Source organism: Haliotis asinina, chromosome 1, assembly GCF_037392515.1.
Source record: "Haliotis asinina isolate JCU_RB_2024 chromosome 1, JCU_Hal_asi_v2, whole genome shotgun sequence".
Classification (NCBI taxonomy): domain Eukaryota; kingdom Metazoa; phylum Mollusca; class Gastropoda; order Lepetellida; family Haliotidae; genus Haliotis; species Haliotis asinina.
The window spans coordinates 86,416,796-86,436,972 of NC_090280.1; the positions used below are offsets into that span (position 1 = coordinate 86,416,796).

At 39.9% G+C, this 20,177-nt stretch overlaps 1 protein-coding gene across 1 annotated transcript; it reads right to left on the reverse strand.

Annotated features, from left to right (window-relative positions):
* Positions 1–2,549: 2,549 nt before the first annotated feature.
* Positions 2,550–16,000, reverse strand: LOC137283806 (perlucin-like protein). Its single transcript, XM_067815494.1, has 4 exons — positions 15,943–16,000; positions 9,343–9,520; positions 3,689–3,912; positions 2,550–2,821 (listed from the first exon to the last, which is right to left on the reverse strand). The coding sequence occupies exons 1-4, from the start codon at positions 15,998–16,000 to the stop codon at positions 2,550–2,552; spliced, it is 732 nt and encodes a 243-aa protein (XP_067671595.1).
* Positions 16,001–20,177: the final 4,177 nt, after the last annotated feature.

Here is a 20,177-nt window from a genome sequence, read left to right on the forward strand (position 1 = left end):
TATTTGTCTGAAATATAGACAACTTAATTTTTCACGAACCTCCTAAACAGTATGGAAAAAGCATTACGTTCTATAAAATGCGATACATTCTGTTTCAAATTGCACATATTTTATTCACACTGTCAATATCGAAATCCAGTGGTTACTAAATGTCAGTGATTTGCAGGTGCAAGTTACCGTTTCCCTGGAAAGTGGAGGACAATACACATGCATTGATGCTATTTCATTGTCGTTCACGGTCCATTTTCTTGTTTGAAATCGAAGCATAAAATAAGACGGGTTTTTTTTTACCTTTGCAGAATGGGGTCTTACCATAGGCCCTTTCCGAATCTGGTCAAAGTCAGCGACAGCTTGCTGTCCGCTTTAATGTGAGCCCGGGTGCTGGGGTAGAGTCCGTGGAATATGGAGGCCATCCTAGTCACAACAGTCAGAGATGATAGTCACATGATTAACACTGCCTTACGTAACAGATTCCTTAAACGCACTGTGTCTTCAGACAGAACACTTCAGTGTCCAAGAGCACCGATCGTCGACATTAAGGGCAACAGGGCTCTGTTGTGCCCGACCTGCAGTTCGCCTGCTCTTCACGGATGAAAGTAGGTTCAATTTGTCCTTGCGATTGAGTGGCAAGCATGCTCGCTACACCTCAATCCAACTGAGCACGTCTAGGATGAACTCTGTTGACGTGTATACACCCGTCACCCAGTACCTATGGATATCTCCGGACTGTACAGAGCTGTAGTAGAGGAATAGAATGCGATTCCGCAAGTTTTCTTTATGAACTTGATAAAGAAAGAGCATGAGAACAAGGCGAGCCTGTTTTGGACGAGGAAGGATGGTACACGAACCATATATGAATGACTGCATGTTTTACGTTTGTCATTTTCATTTTGTGGGATTAGTCTAAACAACTGATTTTTGCTAAAGCTGTTTGAACTTTTGTCTGCATGTGTCACGATGTGTCTCGCTTGTCAATATATTAAACATTATAGTGACACCTTTAGTTCTATTATATCTGAGCAACGTTTCTAAACATGTGCTACATACCATTTGACATTTTATTGATGACGACTAAGACACATGGCCAGCAAACATGGGTGTATACTTCCTTTTGCCCTATTGATTATACAATAGTTCATCCAGAGCATCAACCTTTTCAAATTAATTCGAAATGAATGTGACTTCAGTGGCACAATGAACACGTGTATTACTTACATGAAACATCACTTGGTGGGTAAATGAAGTCAAAACGTCGTATTGCCGAAAGCCGCTATGAATCTCATATACACCCCACCCCCCTCCAAGTGAAATGAAGCCCGCTGTGCCAGTACCACATGTATATGTGCAAGCACCGGTGTGAGCGTTTTCCCAATGGCTTCGTAAGGAATCACGCCACAAGTATATTTTCGCAAACACTTCACAATGAAACGTTTTCCCTTCATGCTTTTGCTTGTGTTGGTTTTGTGTATCTTTGTACGCCATATTACAAAAATCACATTTGAATTAAGATGACACCTGATATGCGGTTGCATGGACAAAATATCGTTTGGTACTGTATTATCAATCACTGCAAGAAGTCGTGCTTGATGAAGGAGAATGTGAAGTGAAGTGCTTGCTCTGGCGTTAGTTGACTTCAGCGCAGCAATAGCTGGGGCTTTAATTTCTTATTCTACGCTAATATCGCTTAGATCCAAACGATGTATTTCAGTCTTCTTCACTACAGGGTACATGCTCATGTTTGTAAAGCCTGTATGACACTGATCACTGCTTGAAATAATACGATCACTGCAAACATATGCAGTGGGTGTACAGTCATTAGACACCAATCACTTCACGATCACATTTAAATAGATATATGAATATTAGACATTCATATGAACAAAGACTTCATATATATGTGGACAAGTGTATCATTAACAATACTGTATAATCAAACCATTGGGGAAAAAACCTTAGTATTTGTCTACATGAAAACATATGTTCTGCCGATAATCGGTGATTGCTTCATGTATAACTTTCTATATACATATATAATCACCAGAACCTGTACATCCGTGTAATATTAGTATTTAAACGCTATTGTTCGTGTTGCACAAATCGTGACTAGAGTTTTAACTCTGAACATTCACCGTCAAAACAAGCACGCTATCACTGCAAACACAGGCTTGCAGACACCCAGTCACTGCAATCTGCAGGACAGTGGTTCCAGGATTTGTGTTTGTGCTCTATTTACAGGCTATTGTTTTCATTCCTCTTCCACCCCTTGCTGGTATTGTTGTCTAAATCGCCATCACTTTTCCAACTATATGGCCGCGGTCAGTAAATTATCGAATCTGGACCGGCCAGTCCAGAGATGAACAGCATGGGTATCGACAAAAAGGAATGCAACGACACGTGTCAACTACGTCAGCGAGTCTGACCACCCGACCCCGTTAGTCGCCTCTTACGACAAGCATGGGTTTGTGAGACGGTGGGAAACACCCCGATTACAAAACCCCACCCACACCCGTTTCCCATTCTATACAGGTCCAACAAGAGTTTGACAGTGTCTATCCTGTAATCCTGTACACGTTCCATCCTCTGAAAAGTGGCGCAAAGCCACCGGGTGCTGTTTTGTACAGAAGGCAGTTGTGTGGCGTCTTGAGCGGTCCGTAACCCAGGACTACACATGCGGGATTGTACAGACAATGCATGACACACACCAATTCGTCCTCGACCTTCAGGAGACTCAGCAACTCAATATCTTGAAATGAATCCGGTGTCTTTAACGTGGCTTCCTTGTCCACGATCTGGGGACTTGCGGGGTCATACACGTTGTTCACTTGGAAAGACAAATAAAAGGTAAAGGTTAGTTTCCAGGCTTTCATGGTCTTCGAACCCATCCCTCCCCTCTTGAAAATGAATGAAAACACACACACACACGCACGCACACACAGACACACACACCATCACCGCCAACCCACCCCCACCCCTCACCACCCTCTCCTTTGAATATTCCTGGATCTGCCTATGTACAATCGAGGTATAATCTCCTAACACAAATGTTTTCATTTTCATCAGCCAGTAAAGCATTAAGAAAAAATTAAAGGTCTTGTAGTACATTATGATTAGATTATTGGCCTTAAATATAATGGCATATATATCGCCACTTGGCAAAACCCGATGCTCATTGTATCAGTCAGTGGATTTGCTGGTTCGGTAATTTACATGTTGTTGTAATGTTGCTAAATGTAGCACTAAGCACCAAACAAAACCAATCAGGTCAAAACAACCATGTTGTCTGATAAACACCCCGACTGTCACACTGAAATATATAGAAGTTGAAAAAATGTAATCCGTAAATCCACAATGGCTTTATGAGATGGTTTAACAACTTACATAGGTACAGGGTCCGACCCACCGTCGTAACTCCGTCGCAGTTTACCATAGACTTACGAATGTCGCAGAAATACGGACGCCTTATGGATCGTAACTCAGATTGGTATTGTCATAGGGGCGGTGGTTTAGTCAAGAGGTTAAAGCGTTCGCTCCTCACCACGAAGAGTCAGGTTCGATTCCTACATGGGTACAATGTGTGAAGTCCATTTCTGGCGTCCACCGCCGTGATATTGGTGGAATATTGCTAACAGTGGCGTAAAACTAAACTCACTCACTCACAGTTGTCATATGTCCTTACCGAGCTACCCACCTGGTTCGTTGTTAGAGGTTATTTGACAAACATAATAGTACAGATTTTCACACACTTTGTCCTCCCACTCATAGGCCTCATTAATCGAGGTACAGTTCTGTTCATCTTTGCCATTCGGCTGCTTGTTTTCCCAGTTGAACCACGTGACTCTGTTTCCATCTGTCCACACGAATTCCCCTTCCACTTCCAAATCGTTCATTCCAAACCATGTATATTCGTCATTTCTGTAAGGTAGTACCACGATATTATGGCATGCCAGCAACCAATTCACCGAGCATGATCATCTATAAGAAATTTGCTCGCTTTGGGTATTAATGTAGCTCAGAGGTTAAAGAGTTCACCTTCTAGCTGGAATGTTGCTGAGTGTGGCGTTAAGAGGCCAACAACTAGTATCAGCACCCACAGGCCTTCGTGTCATTGCGAGGTTTAAAGATTTATTTTTTTAAAAACAATTTTTTTAGATGACCCCCCGACCTGAAACCCTTCACAGTAATATATGTATATTGTACTGTGAAGCCTTTCAAGGCGGGGGCATCTCAAAATTTGTATACTTAAAAAAAAGAAAACTTTAAACCTCGCAATGACACGGCGGCTTGTGCCAATACCTTCCTAGGGACGGTGGGATAGCCTAGTGATTAAAGCGCTCACTCGCCGAAGACCCGGGTTCTATTCCCCACATGGGTACAATGTGTGGAGCCCATTTCTGGTGTCCTCCGCTGTGATATTGCTGGAATATTGCTAAAAGCGGTGTGAAACCTTGTACACTCGGTTACATAATGTCGGTAACCGTTTGTTGACATATAGTATGAATTTCGCGAATATTGCAAATAAGATTCGACTAAAATGACTGAGTATTGGGATGTGGTCCTGCTGAAATGGGCCATATCCACAAACAGCTAAACATAAAGGCCAGGCGGGACAACGTAGGAATGGCCAGAGAGTCCTAACTTGACACACAGAAGGGAGCAAGCTACAAGGACGTATTTTATATCACTGGAAAGATCTCGAAGAGACGAACCCAAACAGTTCATGTGCAAGTGTGTTCACAAGTTAATAAGCTCACAAACTGGCTCTGAAAATGGATTTCTTAAGAATTTCTTGAGAATTTTGTTTTGCTGCAGACATTTCTGGCAGATTTGTTTGCTACAGACATTTCTGGCAGAATGATTGGTTTCACTTATTATGGATAACTTATTATGGGTATTCTTTAAATGATATTCTGTTTCTCCTGAAAACATCTTCAAGATGGAGGGAAATGATTCCCAGAATGAGATCGGCGCACAAATCTTACTAGGCAGACCTTAACAAAATGAAATGAAATTAAAATAATTTCTGTGGCTTCTTTATGCATCATTTATTCACACTCTATGTTACACCGAACAAAGATGCAGGTATGTTACCAAACATGGAAACGCAAAATGTCGCCTCCACCCCAAGGAAAAAGAAAAGTCGTAATTTCTCTGCGGACGAAGAGAATGTGATTCAGTCAGTGGTTGAGGCCAAATCAATAGTTTATATTATCATAGACATGAGAATGTCGTAGCGCTACGAACGTTTTGTATTGGAATATGAAGTTCAATATATATTTCAAAGATACATGATCCCAGCTCTGTGTGGGACCTACTTCCATTCCGACACCAGAAAAGACATTTTTATGACAAACAATAGCACAGCTACTGGTACAGTCTGAAAATAATATTAACAGCAGAAGCACGTTGTCCTTGGTTAGAAGATTTACAAATATTACCCACATGAGTAACGTTTAGACGGCTGCAGTCTTAATGAATGTTTGAATTCCCACAAGACCCATCGCTCATTTTTCACTCCTTAAATTGTCATGACTGTATGGCTACGGCATGGATATGTTACCAATATCATTTATGAATTATTTGCCAAGTTTGTCAAAATTTGTAACACGCATTGCCAGATGAAGCAATATAGATGTGAAAGAAATTTAATATGTTTTTAGTACCACTTACAAGAAGATCAGCCTTTAATTGCGCTATGGCCCTAAGTGCTACCACTGCTGAATAAAACTGATCGATCTATTCTCCGACCATACTGTTGACAGGAATCTCAAGAAATAACACTGTGCAATATCGTCATTGTCTGAAAGCCTTCATAGACGCATATTTTGTTCTGCTGCAGAAATTTCTGGCAGAATTTTTGGTTTCACTACCAAAATGATCTTAATTGAATAAAATTAGAGACTGTCTTTGGGTAACGTATTATGGACTTTCTTTAAATGTTGTTGGGTTTTTTTCTCCTGAAAACATATTCAAGTTGGAGGAGAAACGATTCCAAGATACAGATCGGCGCACAAATCGTACTGGGTATATCTTAAAAAAACGAAATGAAAATAAAATGATTTGGTGACTTCTTTATGCATCATTCATTCACTCTATATTACATGAGTTACACTGGACATAGATACAGTTATGTCTGACATCAGTCCAGTTGTCCCCTTGGTATGGTTTATGTACCTCTATTGCTCCTATTGTCATTGAAACGGTATAATCTAACACTGAATTTATATATGGCAGATGATTACTCTTACAACCACAATGAACTCAGTTTTCAAACAGTCTTGCAATTATAGAAACACGATTAAAATATGTTGACATAAAACGAATCTTCTTCCATAAGTAGCAGGCAAGTGGTGAGGGTACAGGTCAAGGGTTTTCATTACAATGTTATAAAACTGGTTTGTGAAGTTGGACAGGGATGTATTTATGTACATGTTTGATGTAATGCCATATTACATGAAAAACTTGAAATGTTAGCTTATGTTTCGAAACCTGAATTATACTGTGAAATCTATTTGATAACGTAATTATTTAGAAAACATTGGTTCTTGATAATACATGTAGTAACAGGGAGCGAGTTCATTCTTACCGCCACATCGGCAATATTTCAGCCATATCGTGACGAGAACAATGAATCATTATATCCTAAATCAATATAATTAGAAATGAAAAGCCTGTTGATAAAGAAAGGTTAAACAACTAGTGTATCACAGATATCCATTCAAATCTAGTAATTCAATCTAAACTAAGTAACTACAAATGACAAAACAATGTAAAACTGGGCTATAGATTGCCAACAACTAAAGGTAGAAGACCATACAAGGGACCATGGGGACTTACAGAATATTTGGACCCTGCATGGTCCTTAGCTGGCTCTACAGCATCCCTTCAGCTGTTAGCATTTTTTACTCATCTGGCCATAAATTAAAAAGACACATAGACTACGATTAAAAAAGTGGAAAGTTTGAATTTATTTGAGATCATGTAGTAATAGAATATTCTGACAAGTACCATTCTGTGTGAATACTCGTAGTGACCAAATATTTGGGGGAGTGTGCCGTCCTTTCATCTGTATCAGAAAATATATGTCACACCTGCGTGTGTGGTTTAAGTAATCAGCAATCAGTCCGATCAACTAATCTGGATCTGGCCCCGATTTCTCGAAACAAACTTAAGTTTTTATTCAAATTTCAAACTGAGTTTGACAATTTGAAACTGCTTTATTTTTAAAATAGAAAATGCTCAAACACCTTAAGCAATATATTTAGAAAACTCAAACTGCCTACTGTTTTTGAGTTTAATATCAATTTCCGTACATTCTGGGAAATGTATTTTCTCAAATTTGAATAAAAACTCGAACTTAAGTCAAAACTCAGACTTAAGTTTGTTTCGAGAAATTGGGGCCTAAATTGCTGGGCTTGGGCTAACTGTATCAGAATACGACTAACTGACTCATGATCAGGAAAACTAAAACTATATACACTTCTGTTAATACCTCCAAGACCGGTAAGAGGAAATTAAACAATTATGAGATTGCGTGTAAAGCGATGAGGTCAACTGGTTGTCGAGACTGCGGGCTTTGTGTACCCCTCTGATAAGTGTTGACTGGCACTGCTCCCACGGTCGAAAGCTATGATTACACAACGCAATTTAGACAGGGGTCAAATGTAACATATGTTACAGGTACATGCTGGTTATCTCAGCATTTTATAATTCTAATCACTTGGTTCTTGTCATCTGTTATGTTGAGCCTGCTTTATTAGCAATTATCCTGTAGGCAAGTCGCAAAAATATCGTGACGTAAAGACGTCTGTTGGTCGCCACTCGCAAAAATATCATGGCGCAAAACAGTTCGTGATTTACAGTACCCCACATCACCTAACTTAACATTGCAGCGGTATTGTGGCTGAGCAGATGAGCTACTGTTCAGTTACGAAGTACTCACTGTGATATGCATCTGTGATTTGCAGACGAATAGATACAATCTAAGTGTCTATCTGAACGGTCTCGCAGGATGAACAGCGCGTTCTTCTTAGCTATTGAACACATTTTAAAATACACACACCATTTCTGTGCGTGGAGTAAGGTTACTGGCTTTGCAAAACAAACACAACGTTGCTCACACTCGCCCACACCTCCCTCCCCTCTTTCGCCTTGAAACCATATCGCATACAAAAACAATGTAGACTTGTAGGGATGAGAAATGCAGCCCGACACTCTTATGATGAGCTTGACTCACTGGTCATACTAATCTTGATCGAATTTGGTTATTGTTAGGTGTAGTGAGTAAGTTTAGTTTTACACCGCAGTCATAAATATTTCAACTATATGGCGGTGGTCTATAAATAATCGAGTCTGAACCAAACAACCCAGTGATGAACAGCATGAGCATCGATCTGCGCAATTGGGAACTGATAACATGTGCCAATCATGTAATATAATGTGAATAAATGATGCATAAAGAAGCCACTAAATTATTTATATTTTCATTTCGTTGTGTTTAGATATGCCCAGTAAGATCTGCACGACGATCCGCTTCTGGGAATCTTTTCCCCTCCATCTTGAAGATGTTTTCAGGAGAAAAAACGCATCACTTAAAAAAAGTCCATGAATACATTATCCAAAGACAGTCTCTAATTTTATTCAATTAAGATCATTCTGGTAGTGAAACCAAAAATTCTGCCAGAAGTGCCTGCAGCAAACCAAACTTTACCAGAAATTTCTGCAGCAGACCTATTTCTGCAAGAAATTTCTTAAGAAATGCATTTTCAGAGCCAATTGGTGAGCTTATTAACTCGTGAACATACTTGCACATGAACTTTTTGGATTCGTCTCTTCGAGATATTTCCAATGTTACTGTAGTTTGATTCCTTCTGTGTGTCAAGTTAGGACTCGCTGGCCATTCCTACGTTGTCCCGCCTGGCGTTCATACCACTCACAGCCAATCAATAACGATAAAAAAAGGACGGCATCACCAATTATATCAGGTAATAACAAGTAATGGGAAAATTCAAACTGTTTCCATTTTTGTAGCATGTCGGCCAATTCAGCTTATGCCTATTTGACAGTCTAAGTAAACTTAGTCTCAGTATTGTTCGTTACACTCCACTACGGACGAAAAATACTGAGACTAAGTTTACTTAGACTTGTCTATTTGAAGGCAGTGCTATCAAAGAATGGAAAAATATAAAATATTCCGAACAGCAAAAGAAACGCAACTTGTTGAAGAATACATGAACACGAACGCATGACTTGAGATTTCATTTTTTCGAAGCCTGCTTTTCTCTTGCTGTTCAGTAAAGTTGGAACATTTTATATTGGTTATAATAAGAAGTCGTGTGATGTGACCTTTGGTTTGACTTGATGTAGTCCTGTTGTTCCTGGCTTTCAATCTTCGCCAGTGTCCCACCATTAATCTCGCACACATTCAGTGCGTCCAGCCAGCTGAGCTGGTCACGTGACACGGTGAGGCAGGGGTAAAGGTTAGGGTCAGTTGATGTCACGCCTTCCAGAGGACAATATGAGTCTGAAGAAAGAAGCGTTTGTTAGTTGTTGAACAACGTCACATCCCATCTTTTTATGATGATCTGTAATTAATCGAGTCTGGACAAGACAATCCAATGGTCAACATAAACAGCATTAAGATACAACGGTCTATATTTTGTCATACAGGGTAAGTTCTTCTAAGTATGCTAAAAATCAAGTGTTTATTACAAACTGTTCTAACACGTTATGATGAAAGTGTTCATTTAAGGATTGACTGTGTATTTCTTTCGTTGCATTGAAGTATGAAACTAAAAACCAATGTGCAAACTGTATGAATTTTGAGTTGTTTGTTTATGTTAACCACAATGTATCACTTCAATGTTTACCCAAAGTTCATTACGGTACTCGAGTGGGAGGGAATTCCCTCACTGTGTGAAAGTATTCCACGACATTCCTCAGGTCCGAAAGTAGTCCGGTTTAGTGGGCGTGGCTTATTTTTTTCAGATTCATTGGGAAATGAACTCAAAAGAAATGTTCCCAGTTAACCAATCAGATTGCCAGAATTTTAATGAACACAATAAAAATTTAATTATTTTATGTTAAAACTATGACTGATGACTGCATCATCATCATCGTATTCATCGTCATCATAGTCATCGTCGTCGTCATCATCATCATCAAAATCACCACCATTATCGTCACTATTCTCATCACCATCATCATCACGAACACATACTGGTCCGGTCTTCATATGGTTATTTATATCCCGCCAGCATTTAACTGAAATGTTGCACAACTTTAAGTGTATACTTTAAGTGCCACTTTTTACCTTCCATCAGAACATGATTCTATGTGTATCGGGATTTTATCATGTTTTGCCTACTTCGCTAGGTTACAACGCCAAACCATCCGCCCTAAACTGACACAAACATCAGCGATTCATAGATTTCCTCTTCACAAACGTCATAATTCAACGTACTTGAAATTACCAGTGAGTCCATTCCATTTCTCACAATACATTCCTTATTGAGTCAATTTGCACTGATCAATCCTTCCTAGCAGTTTGTTTCCCGTGAAACTGCCGGAACATGGTAAGCCATTTAAAGACGTCGATACCTATTCGTCTGTACAGTCACTGACCCTGTAAGAACTACTTGTTTCATAACCTTAATCTCTGACAGGATACCGGGTTAACCAAAATAGAACTGGAGGAAGTACACTGCCCTGTGGTAAAGGAAACGTCAAAGAGTACGGGTCACGTATGAATCAAATTGACCAGTTGGTATTGTGTGCATTAAACAATAGATATCATAGCGAGTCTTAGAGAAGCAGTTAGTTTGGTTTCTCGCCTTTTTGTAAAGTACACGTTGTGTAGAGGCTTGTGAATCTGAGGACTTTTTTTCTACTTCTCAGAACTTTTCACTCACTGCCACCTGGCATCGATATGATCTATTCTACAAGAAAATATTTCTATGAAATGTCGATTGTGGAATGAATTTAGAGAGACTGTATTTACAACACTTTGTTCAACACTTTCTTAGGCACAAACATCATATCTTAAGCGGGGTGAATGGCATAGCTCGCTGCTTCTAATACCGTCTTCGCCATGCCTGTGGTTTTGACTCTGAGGTCCGTCCATGGCACAAGTTGTTAAAAGTTGGATAATGATCTTAGGATTTTATATTAACTGAATTCAAGAAATCTGAAACAAATAAACTTACTCATCAATAGATTTATAATCAATTACAAAATGTGTATCTTACTTTGGGATCTGTATTTATTAAATTGTTTCAACAACTTTCAACCACAAATGATCTTTTATAACTCTTTATTTAATAATAGGTTTCTTTAAAGGAAAATGAGTTGTTTCACAAACTTTAAACTACATTTCTACGACTTGTCTTGATTATGCTGAAAAAGAGGTTTTTGAGCAATCTGTTATTTATGAAAATAATTTCGTGTTTTAAGTTTACTCTGACGATTATCACAGTATCGTAAGCTGGTTTTTTTAGTCCTCATATCAACACTTATTTATATATGCTTCGAATTTGTAAAAATGTCCCCGATTTGCTTTGATTTAATATCATAATTGAGAACGTTACCGTATTGTGTAACGTCGTGAAAACGTATCGACAAAGACAAGGCAAGGCACTATTCCGTGAAGACCCGTGAAGGTCCCGGGGTAGAATAGGCCTTCAGCAACCCATGCTTGCCATAAAAGGTGACTATGCTTGTCGTAAGAGGCGACTAACGGGATCGGGTGGTCAGACTAGCTGACTTGCTTGACACATGTCATCGGTTCCCAATTGCGCAGATCGATGCTCATGTTGTTGATCACTGGATTGTCTGGTCCAGACTCGATTATTTACAGACCGTCGCCATATAGCTGGAATATTGCTGAGTGCGACGTAAAACTAAACTCACTCACTCACTCACTCACTATTCCGTGAATTTCGGTTTTAAGCTATAATAAATCCATGAAATCATAAAAACGTATTTCCAAATGAAAAAAATAGATGTTTTTTCATCCATAATCTTTAAAATACAGGGTAGAACAAACCTTCAGCAACCTATACAGTATATATGTTTCCTAAGAAACCCAGCAATATTCCAGCTAAATGGCGGCGGCCTGTAAATAATCGAGTCTGGACCAGACAATCCAGTGATCAACAGCATGAGCATCGATCTGCGCAATTGGGAACATGTGTCAACCAAATCAGCAAGTCTGACAACCCGATCGCCTCTTACGACAAGCATAGTCGCCTTTCATGACAAGCATGGTTTGCTGAAGGCCTATTCTACCCCTGACCTTCACGGGTCGGTTCTGATTTGATGACAAATAGAGTACATCTTCTTGTTGACGCGTATTGACAATGTTCGACAACACCATAGTGTTGCTATGATGTATTGAGCTGTATACTCCGCCAAGTTACAAGGGTTATACTGAGTGTTAGCATCAATATACACCTCGACTGATTCTGAAGGGTTTTCTACAGACGACGGCCCACGCAGGAGTCTTATATTGTGTTTGTTTGTTGTTTAACGTCACACTCAGCAATATTCCAGCTATATGGCGGCGGTTTGTAAATAATCGAGTCTGGACCTGACATCAGTGATCAACAGCATGAGCAATTGGGAACCGATGACATGTCAGTGAGCCTGACCACCCGATCCCGTTAGTCACTGCTTACTGCTGCTGAAGACCTATTCGAACACGGATATTCACGGGTTGAGTAGAACAGGGAATGGGGGTTCTCGGCCGCTCCCCATCTAAGCCATAAAACAAGAAACTACGCTTTCCTCGCCATACTTGACTACTTTATAGGGAAAATGTAGGGGTTCTGGGCCGCTCCCCATCTAAGCCATAAAACAAGAAACTACGCTTTCCTCGCCATACTTGTCTCACAATAGAGAATTTCGTTACCATCCCAATCCACAAATACCCGGGTTCATGTCTTCAGTCTACTCTTGTGTTAGTAAATTTGCAGATGAAAGATGAGATTTTGATGGAGGGTTGTGAGACAACGATGGCGAGGGAAGCGTAGTTTCTTGTTTTATGGCTTAGATGGGGAGCGGCCCAGAACCCCTACATTTTCCCTATACTACTGGTTGGGAGGCAGGTAAAATTATGATACATTTACATGTCAAAAGTGCTTGATGTCTTTTTGTAATTGCTATTACAGTGAGTTAGTGGATTAACAATATGGCTTAAGCCACCGATATCACGACGGGGGACACCAGAAAACATCTTCACTCATTGTACACGTGTGAAGAATCCAACTCCGTTCTTTGGCGTGACGAGCGAACGCTTTAACCACTAGGCTACCACATCGCTCCAATTGCTTACATAGAGTATACCTACGTTCACAATATATAACAACATGGCTTCAAAAGTAGCCCAGCTAGCATGCCTTTTTAGTGTACGTAATCCCATATTTCTTTCTAATTTGATTGATAAAATATTGACCTTTAGGATGGCATTCATCTCAAACCAAAGAACATATCAGCATAATTGAAATGTAATGGAAAACAAATATCGAAGATAGGCAGAGCCCATTCAGTTCACACTGCGGTGTGAGTTGGTCTTCAAACACCAAATACAACATTTCGACCTGTTTGACAGCTGACAAACAAACACAGCCAGACAACCCATCAAAGAGTACATTATCGTTATTTGTACAAAAGGAAGTGCCGTGTCAATATCATGGAATGAAAAAAACATGTTTGTTATTTAATTAGAGACAGACTAACCGCGAGGGTGGTTAACTGTGTACAAGTACACTGGGGTTGGAGAAGGAAGTGGCGAACGACGTGCAAACAGTGAAAGTGAAATTTTGTCAAGTAGAATTAGTCATTTTGATAAGAGGGCCATTTCTTTTTTAGATAGGAGCGGTGGGGTAGCCTGAAGGTTAAAACGTTCGCTCGTCACGCCGAAGGCCCTGGTTCGCTTCCCTTGATGGGTACAATGTGTGAAGCCCAATGATATTCGCATGCTTATCGTTTTCTACATAGTGTTATATTATTTGGTAACATTTTACAGTCGTTTTATATTGTTTGAATGCTGAACAGCTATAGCGCACTAGTGCAGTGGTAAAGCGGCTGCCTATCACACTGAAGTCCCGGGTTCGATCCCCGGTGGAGGCACTAAGGTTTGGGTCCCAATGTAGGCACATTTGCGTAGTATACTTGGACAAGATGAGCCCTGACGTGATCAGAACACCACCGAATAGCATAAACACATGGCCACATGTCACGGAAATGTCAGGTAACACTTGTGAGTCGCACCCATACATGGGTGAGTGAGCGAGTTTAGTTTTACGCCGCACTCAGCAATATTCCAGCTATATGGCGGTGGACTGTAAACAATCGAGTCTGGACCAGACAATCCAGTAATCGACAACATGAGCATCGATCTGCGCAGTTGGGAACCGATGACATGTTTGTTATGTAAGCCTGACCACCCGATCCCGTAAGTCGCCTCTTACAACAAGCATAGTCGCCTTTTATGGCAAGCATGGGTTGCTGAAGACCTATTCTACCCCACGACCTTCACGGGTGGCACCCTTACATGGACGGAATGGTGTAGCTCTGTCAAAATGTTATCAAAAGCACATAACTTATGGTGACATAATCCAGGTATATTTCACAGTTATCAACATGCTGATTTTGCCATGTCACAATAGGATCCAACATGCATTATTCTTTATGACACTTACGTTAGATTGTTGAACAATAAGATTATCACGCCTTTTAACTGGTCTAGCGAGCTGTACCATTTCTAGCAGTGCCATTTTCGCAAGTCCCATTTCTGGCAGGAGGTGAGTAGGCTAAATATATGGGTTAACTGAATCCGCCAGTGGAATATTACACATACCTAATTACGTCATCTGGAGATGGATAACACCTACTAATGCACTGTTCACGAATTAAAGTGAGTAAATATTTAGCGTTAAACATGAATTGAAGATGATACAATGTATGTATATGTAAATTTACAAATCCCCTCTTAATTCTAAACATTGTATACATGTGTGAAAAACACAGTGTAAAATTTATTTCCACACTGTGACACGACTGAACATTTTCAATTTTTAATCTTACTATAATAATAAAGTATAAGATAGTTGTAGCTTTAACTTACACCAATACGCCTTTTTGGGAATGTACAAAATACCTTATGGCATGTACTTATAACAAATATGTCGGTCTACATGTATACTCTTTTGTATGACGTGATACATATAGATGTCGTCGACACATTAGTCAAATATGTTCGCTGATGCGGCGTTGAGCAATACTCACTCACTCACTCACTCACTCAAAGATAGGGTCAGATTCTGTTTGGACACCTTCAAGAATAACAAGTGTTATCAGACGATGACAATTACAATGTCCCTACAAATTCGTAAGAACGGATAAGCTGAATGTTACTTTAAGTCCAAAGGATGAGTAAATTTCTATCTGATCTTTTCAAAGTACAAGAATAGTTACTGAGCAATGAAAACAATACCGTAGGATTGGAACTGGTGTTTCTGTGACAGGTACACACCAGAGTGAATTGAAGTATATCAAGTTTACACAAAAACAGAACAAATATGAAAAATCTTCCAAAAATCTTGAAAAGTGTTCACAGAGGCATAAAAAAAGCTTGTTAGCTTTGGAGCAAGTGAGTTTAGTTTTACGCCGCATTCAGCGTCATGTTCCAGCGTCATGGTGACGATCTGTGAATAATCGAGTGTTAAGAGACAACTAACTGGACTGGGTGGTTAGGCTCGCTGACTTGGTTGACACATGACGTCGCATCCCAGTTGTGTAGACCGCTGCTCATGCCGTTGATCACAGGATCATCTTTTCCACTCGGTCATTTACAGACCACTGTCATATAGCTGAAAACTGCGTTTTCGAAACATCAACCTATTGTTTTTAAAAATGAAAATAAGAACACTCTAGATCTGTACATACCTGTGACACAGAACCAGGTAGAAAATGTCAAAACCAGGCCTACTAAGGGCTTCTTCATTTCCGCGAATGTGCTTCAGTCTGAGGTAATGGCACCGTCAGATCCCAATACCTCCAAGACCGTTGCACAATGAGACCTCCACAGTTTCCCTGTGATCAATCATCCAGTGAAATGCATCCTCGACACATGGCTGTGATTATACCATGGTAAACGTTCAATACAGGAGTGCTAGGTCAATACAAATCACTGACTTCAGCGTTACCAACCATCACATGGGATGGACGTAATCAATATATGCATTCTATTCTATAGAAGGATAATGATATATAGATGAAGAACTTCCTTATTGCTGTGAGAAAGACGTTTCGGTGTAGGTTCCTATACCGTTATCAAGCTAGTGGTTGGAACCTACGCTCTGATAGCAATAAATTCAGCATTCATTCAGCGTTATCCTTCTTTACTGCCCAAGTTTCTAAAAGACTCTCTAAGAAGTTACTCTATTCAAATCAAAGCATTTGAAAAACCCTCGTCAAGAACGTTTCGAAGTTATGTTCCTTTTTCATTTATTGATACAGCGTTTGTTAAAGACGAAGAATTTTTTCCGGTCTGTTACTTTTCTCACAGGTGGTTGATACTCCTTTCAAACCTAACTGCTTGTCATGAATTGTTAATCACAATTCTTCATGCTCACAGACGGTTTCCCTCCTTGAAGATCCGGGTTAGAATTGATCTTCGGGAACCAACGTTTGTCGGAAGACTTATGGAGTGATTAGCTTCTCTGCCTTGGGTGACACATGTCATCGTTCCATTTGTGCAGATCGATGCTCATGCTGTTGATCACTGAATTGTCTGGTCGAGACTGATTTTTTACAGACCGCCGCCATACAGCTGGAATATTTTAATATGAGCACCAAACTACTACATGTTATTGGATATACTTGTACTTTCGAAACCACATTTCGCGAATCAGAATGGTAACTGAAATAATTATTTTCCCTAATTAAAACGAAACTGACATTTACTGTTTAGTAGTTTGCTTGTTGTCTGAGAGGAAAACACACAAAAACGTGAATATCAGCAAATATATTCACAAATAACGTCATGCCATGGTCACACCGTTCCCATACAATAATGCTGGAGTGACATGGACTATTGGCAACTACACAAGTGTCTGGTTCAAGATGGTGAGGACGATTGGCACGTCAGAGGTTATCGGAAGGAGGCACGCCGGCTGTATCCATACATGATAACGCTGACCGTTATGTTTCCGAAGTACTGTACTGTGATCCACCATGCAGTCTTACAAACTGGCCCGCTAGCAAGTGGCTAGTGAAAATTCTTCTCTATTTTTGCAATATTTTACTAAGTTCCTACATTCTAAAATCGGGGTTAGTAAATCGCCGTGTGTGCTAGTAACTTTAGGGAAACTATTTCGCACCTGCACCTAGCACCTGCCTGTGACTAAGTGTGATTGTTTTGTACTCCTGCTGTTCACAGTTACAACGTGGCAAAATCTACAAATGCAACAATAAACCAATTCATCCGCTTCCAGGGGCTGTGGGGTAGCATAGTGGTTAAAGCGTTGGCTCGTCACGCTGTAGCCCGGGTTCGATTCCCCACATGGGTACAATGTGTGAAGCCCATTTCTGATGACCCAGCCGTCACTTTGCTGGAACGTTGCAACATCGAGTATTTTCTAGTCATGTCAGGGAAATTTCTTTCTGAATACAGTTGTCTTTTAAATCAGTTATAAAAGCTGCAACTCTCAAACTGCAATTTTTAAACCTAAACCAATGTTTGATCGCCGCTTTCACGTACAGCACGTGGACAATAGTATGTGAGACACTGAGCACGTGCTGCACATATGCATTCATATTATATTGGGTATGATCGCCGTGTGGACGAAAAAAAATGTGTGTCAGAAAGTAGTGCGGCAACAGGTCCACATATTTACGAAGGTAGTTATTGGACCGCTTCTTTTAGTGCTGATTCAGCAATACTTCAACCCCAAACGTATTCAGTTGTACAAATATACAGGCATGCAAAAGATTCACCTCGACGACCCTAATAGTACATGAGCCAGACCTTGAAAATATGGAGTTAACAACCAAATTGAGGAGCAAAACATCACTATGGTTTTCATATGGCTGAAGGTGTGTAGTTTATGAAATCACGTGACGGACACCTCCTATGCCCAGCTAAATACGTTTTTGGCGGGCATTTTTTAAGGTAGCCGCCATTTTCTTGAATCCAACCATATGTCTACAAATACTATGCTACAGCTCTTACTATAAGCATTAGATGTGTAAATGTGTTGTGAAATATGTTCAGTATTCAATTTCACGCATTTTGATATGTGAGGATTCAGCATTATTGCATTTTAATTATTGGGGAAAATGCATGAAAAAAATACAATTTTCCCCTAAATATGCGGATATGGAAATCATAGTGACTGTTTGCCCCTCAATTTGGGAGTCACATCTCATTTGGCTTATGGATTATAACAACAAATATGAAAACCTCTCTCATGTGTATTGAGTCAGGGAAAGTGATCAAGTGTCCCGCTCTTTTACAGGTAACACGTGTTCACAGAGTATAGCACATGACATATCTAATAACATGGCGAAGCACAACTTCCGGTGTGTGTTATTAACACGACCTCAACGCACCGATAGAGTGCTGAGCTCTTTCTGCGTTACATAAACCATATTTGTCTTAGGAGATTTATAAAAAAAACAACAACAACATGAGATGCACATTAGGTTTAGTTATGTAATCGATAGATATGCGTTGTGGCCATTTCATGTAAGTGGTACGCACAATGCATCCGCGTTGTCTCATTTGTCTAAAATCTCTAAGTGAGTTAAGTCGATGTTTATTCGTCTGCGACTCTGTTTGTCTCGGAACCCGTGGGAGAAACACTTAAAAACGAACTCCTTAAGCTTTGCTGCCATTCTTTCTTAACAGCATACAAAGTGACGCCTTGATGTAGCCTAGTGGTTGAAGCAACCTTGCATCACGCCAAAGAACCGGTTTCGATTCCGTGTATATATCCAGTCTGATATATATACTCAGTGGCTGTGGGTTCGAATGTTGTATATACATAACAGATATTACTCCAGTAGAGGTCGATTTCCATCCGGGATTATATATATACATAACAGATATTACTTAAGTAGAGGTCGATTCCTATCCGGGATTCGAACCCACACCCACTGAGTCATTAAACTGCCAGCATACACAAACTCAGCGATCTGACCAAACCATAGACCATGGCTTGACAAGTATCAACTCTGGCGTTTTTTCGTGCTTCAACGGCCATCGATCGACCAAAACCACTCAAACCCCGAAAGTATTTTCGTCACAGCTTGATGTTATACAAAGTAAACAATACATCCAATACGAACTGAATAATGATGTTTCGGTTTATGTTACTTTTAGAATGTTTCGATTATGTAGATGATTGTGAGTTAGACGTTACTAATTAGGTTCAGCGAATAATATTTTCCCACTGATGAAGAACTCATAAAAAGCTGGAACTATTTTAAGGCCATAATGGTATATGTTTCGCTTTGGTGATGAAACAAACTGTGAGGTATCAGATGGTGCTCAAGTGTTGCCTTGATGGTAAACGCACAGTACAATGGGTACGATATTACCTTGTTTCTAGCACTCACACAGAAAGGAGATTTGTATAGACCCATGTTGGGAATCGAACCCGGGCTGCGGCGATCGCTTTAACCGCCATTTTACAAAAACAGGTAGTTATTATCAACTGAATGAAACATGTATCAAACATACTTTGTGAACAGCCGTTTTTCGAAAGGAGACAAATATATATCGAATCAATGTAAACAGTTCGAACGCAGATAACCATTGCTCCCTTTTTCGACTAAAAATATACAACTTTTGGTCATACAAAACCAGTTCGTTCTTTTAGTTCGTGATAACCGCGTTCGTTATAAACGTAGTTTGTTGTCGATGATGATGCTGTCAGGATAAAATATACAACACATGTACATGAGACACATAACGGTTAATAGAGAGGATTTCATATTCTCAGTCAAAAATATAATATGAATTTTTCAAATGCAGGAAAAAATGGTGCTTGCGAAGAGGGTCTGCGCCTCCAAAGAAGAGTTTGTTTTCTTTGTTTGTTTGTTTGCTTGCGTGTTTGTTGTTCAACGCCGCATTATTCCAGCTATACGACAGCAGTCAGTACATAATCGAGTCGGGA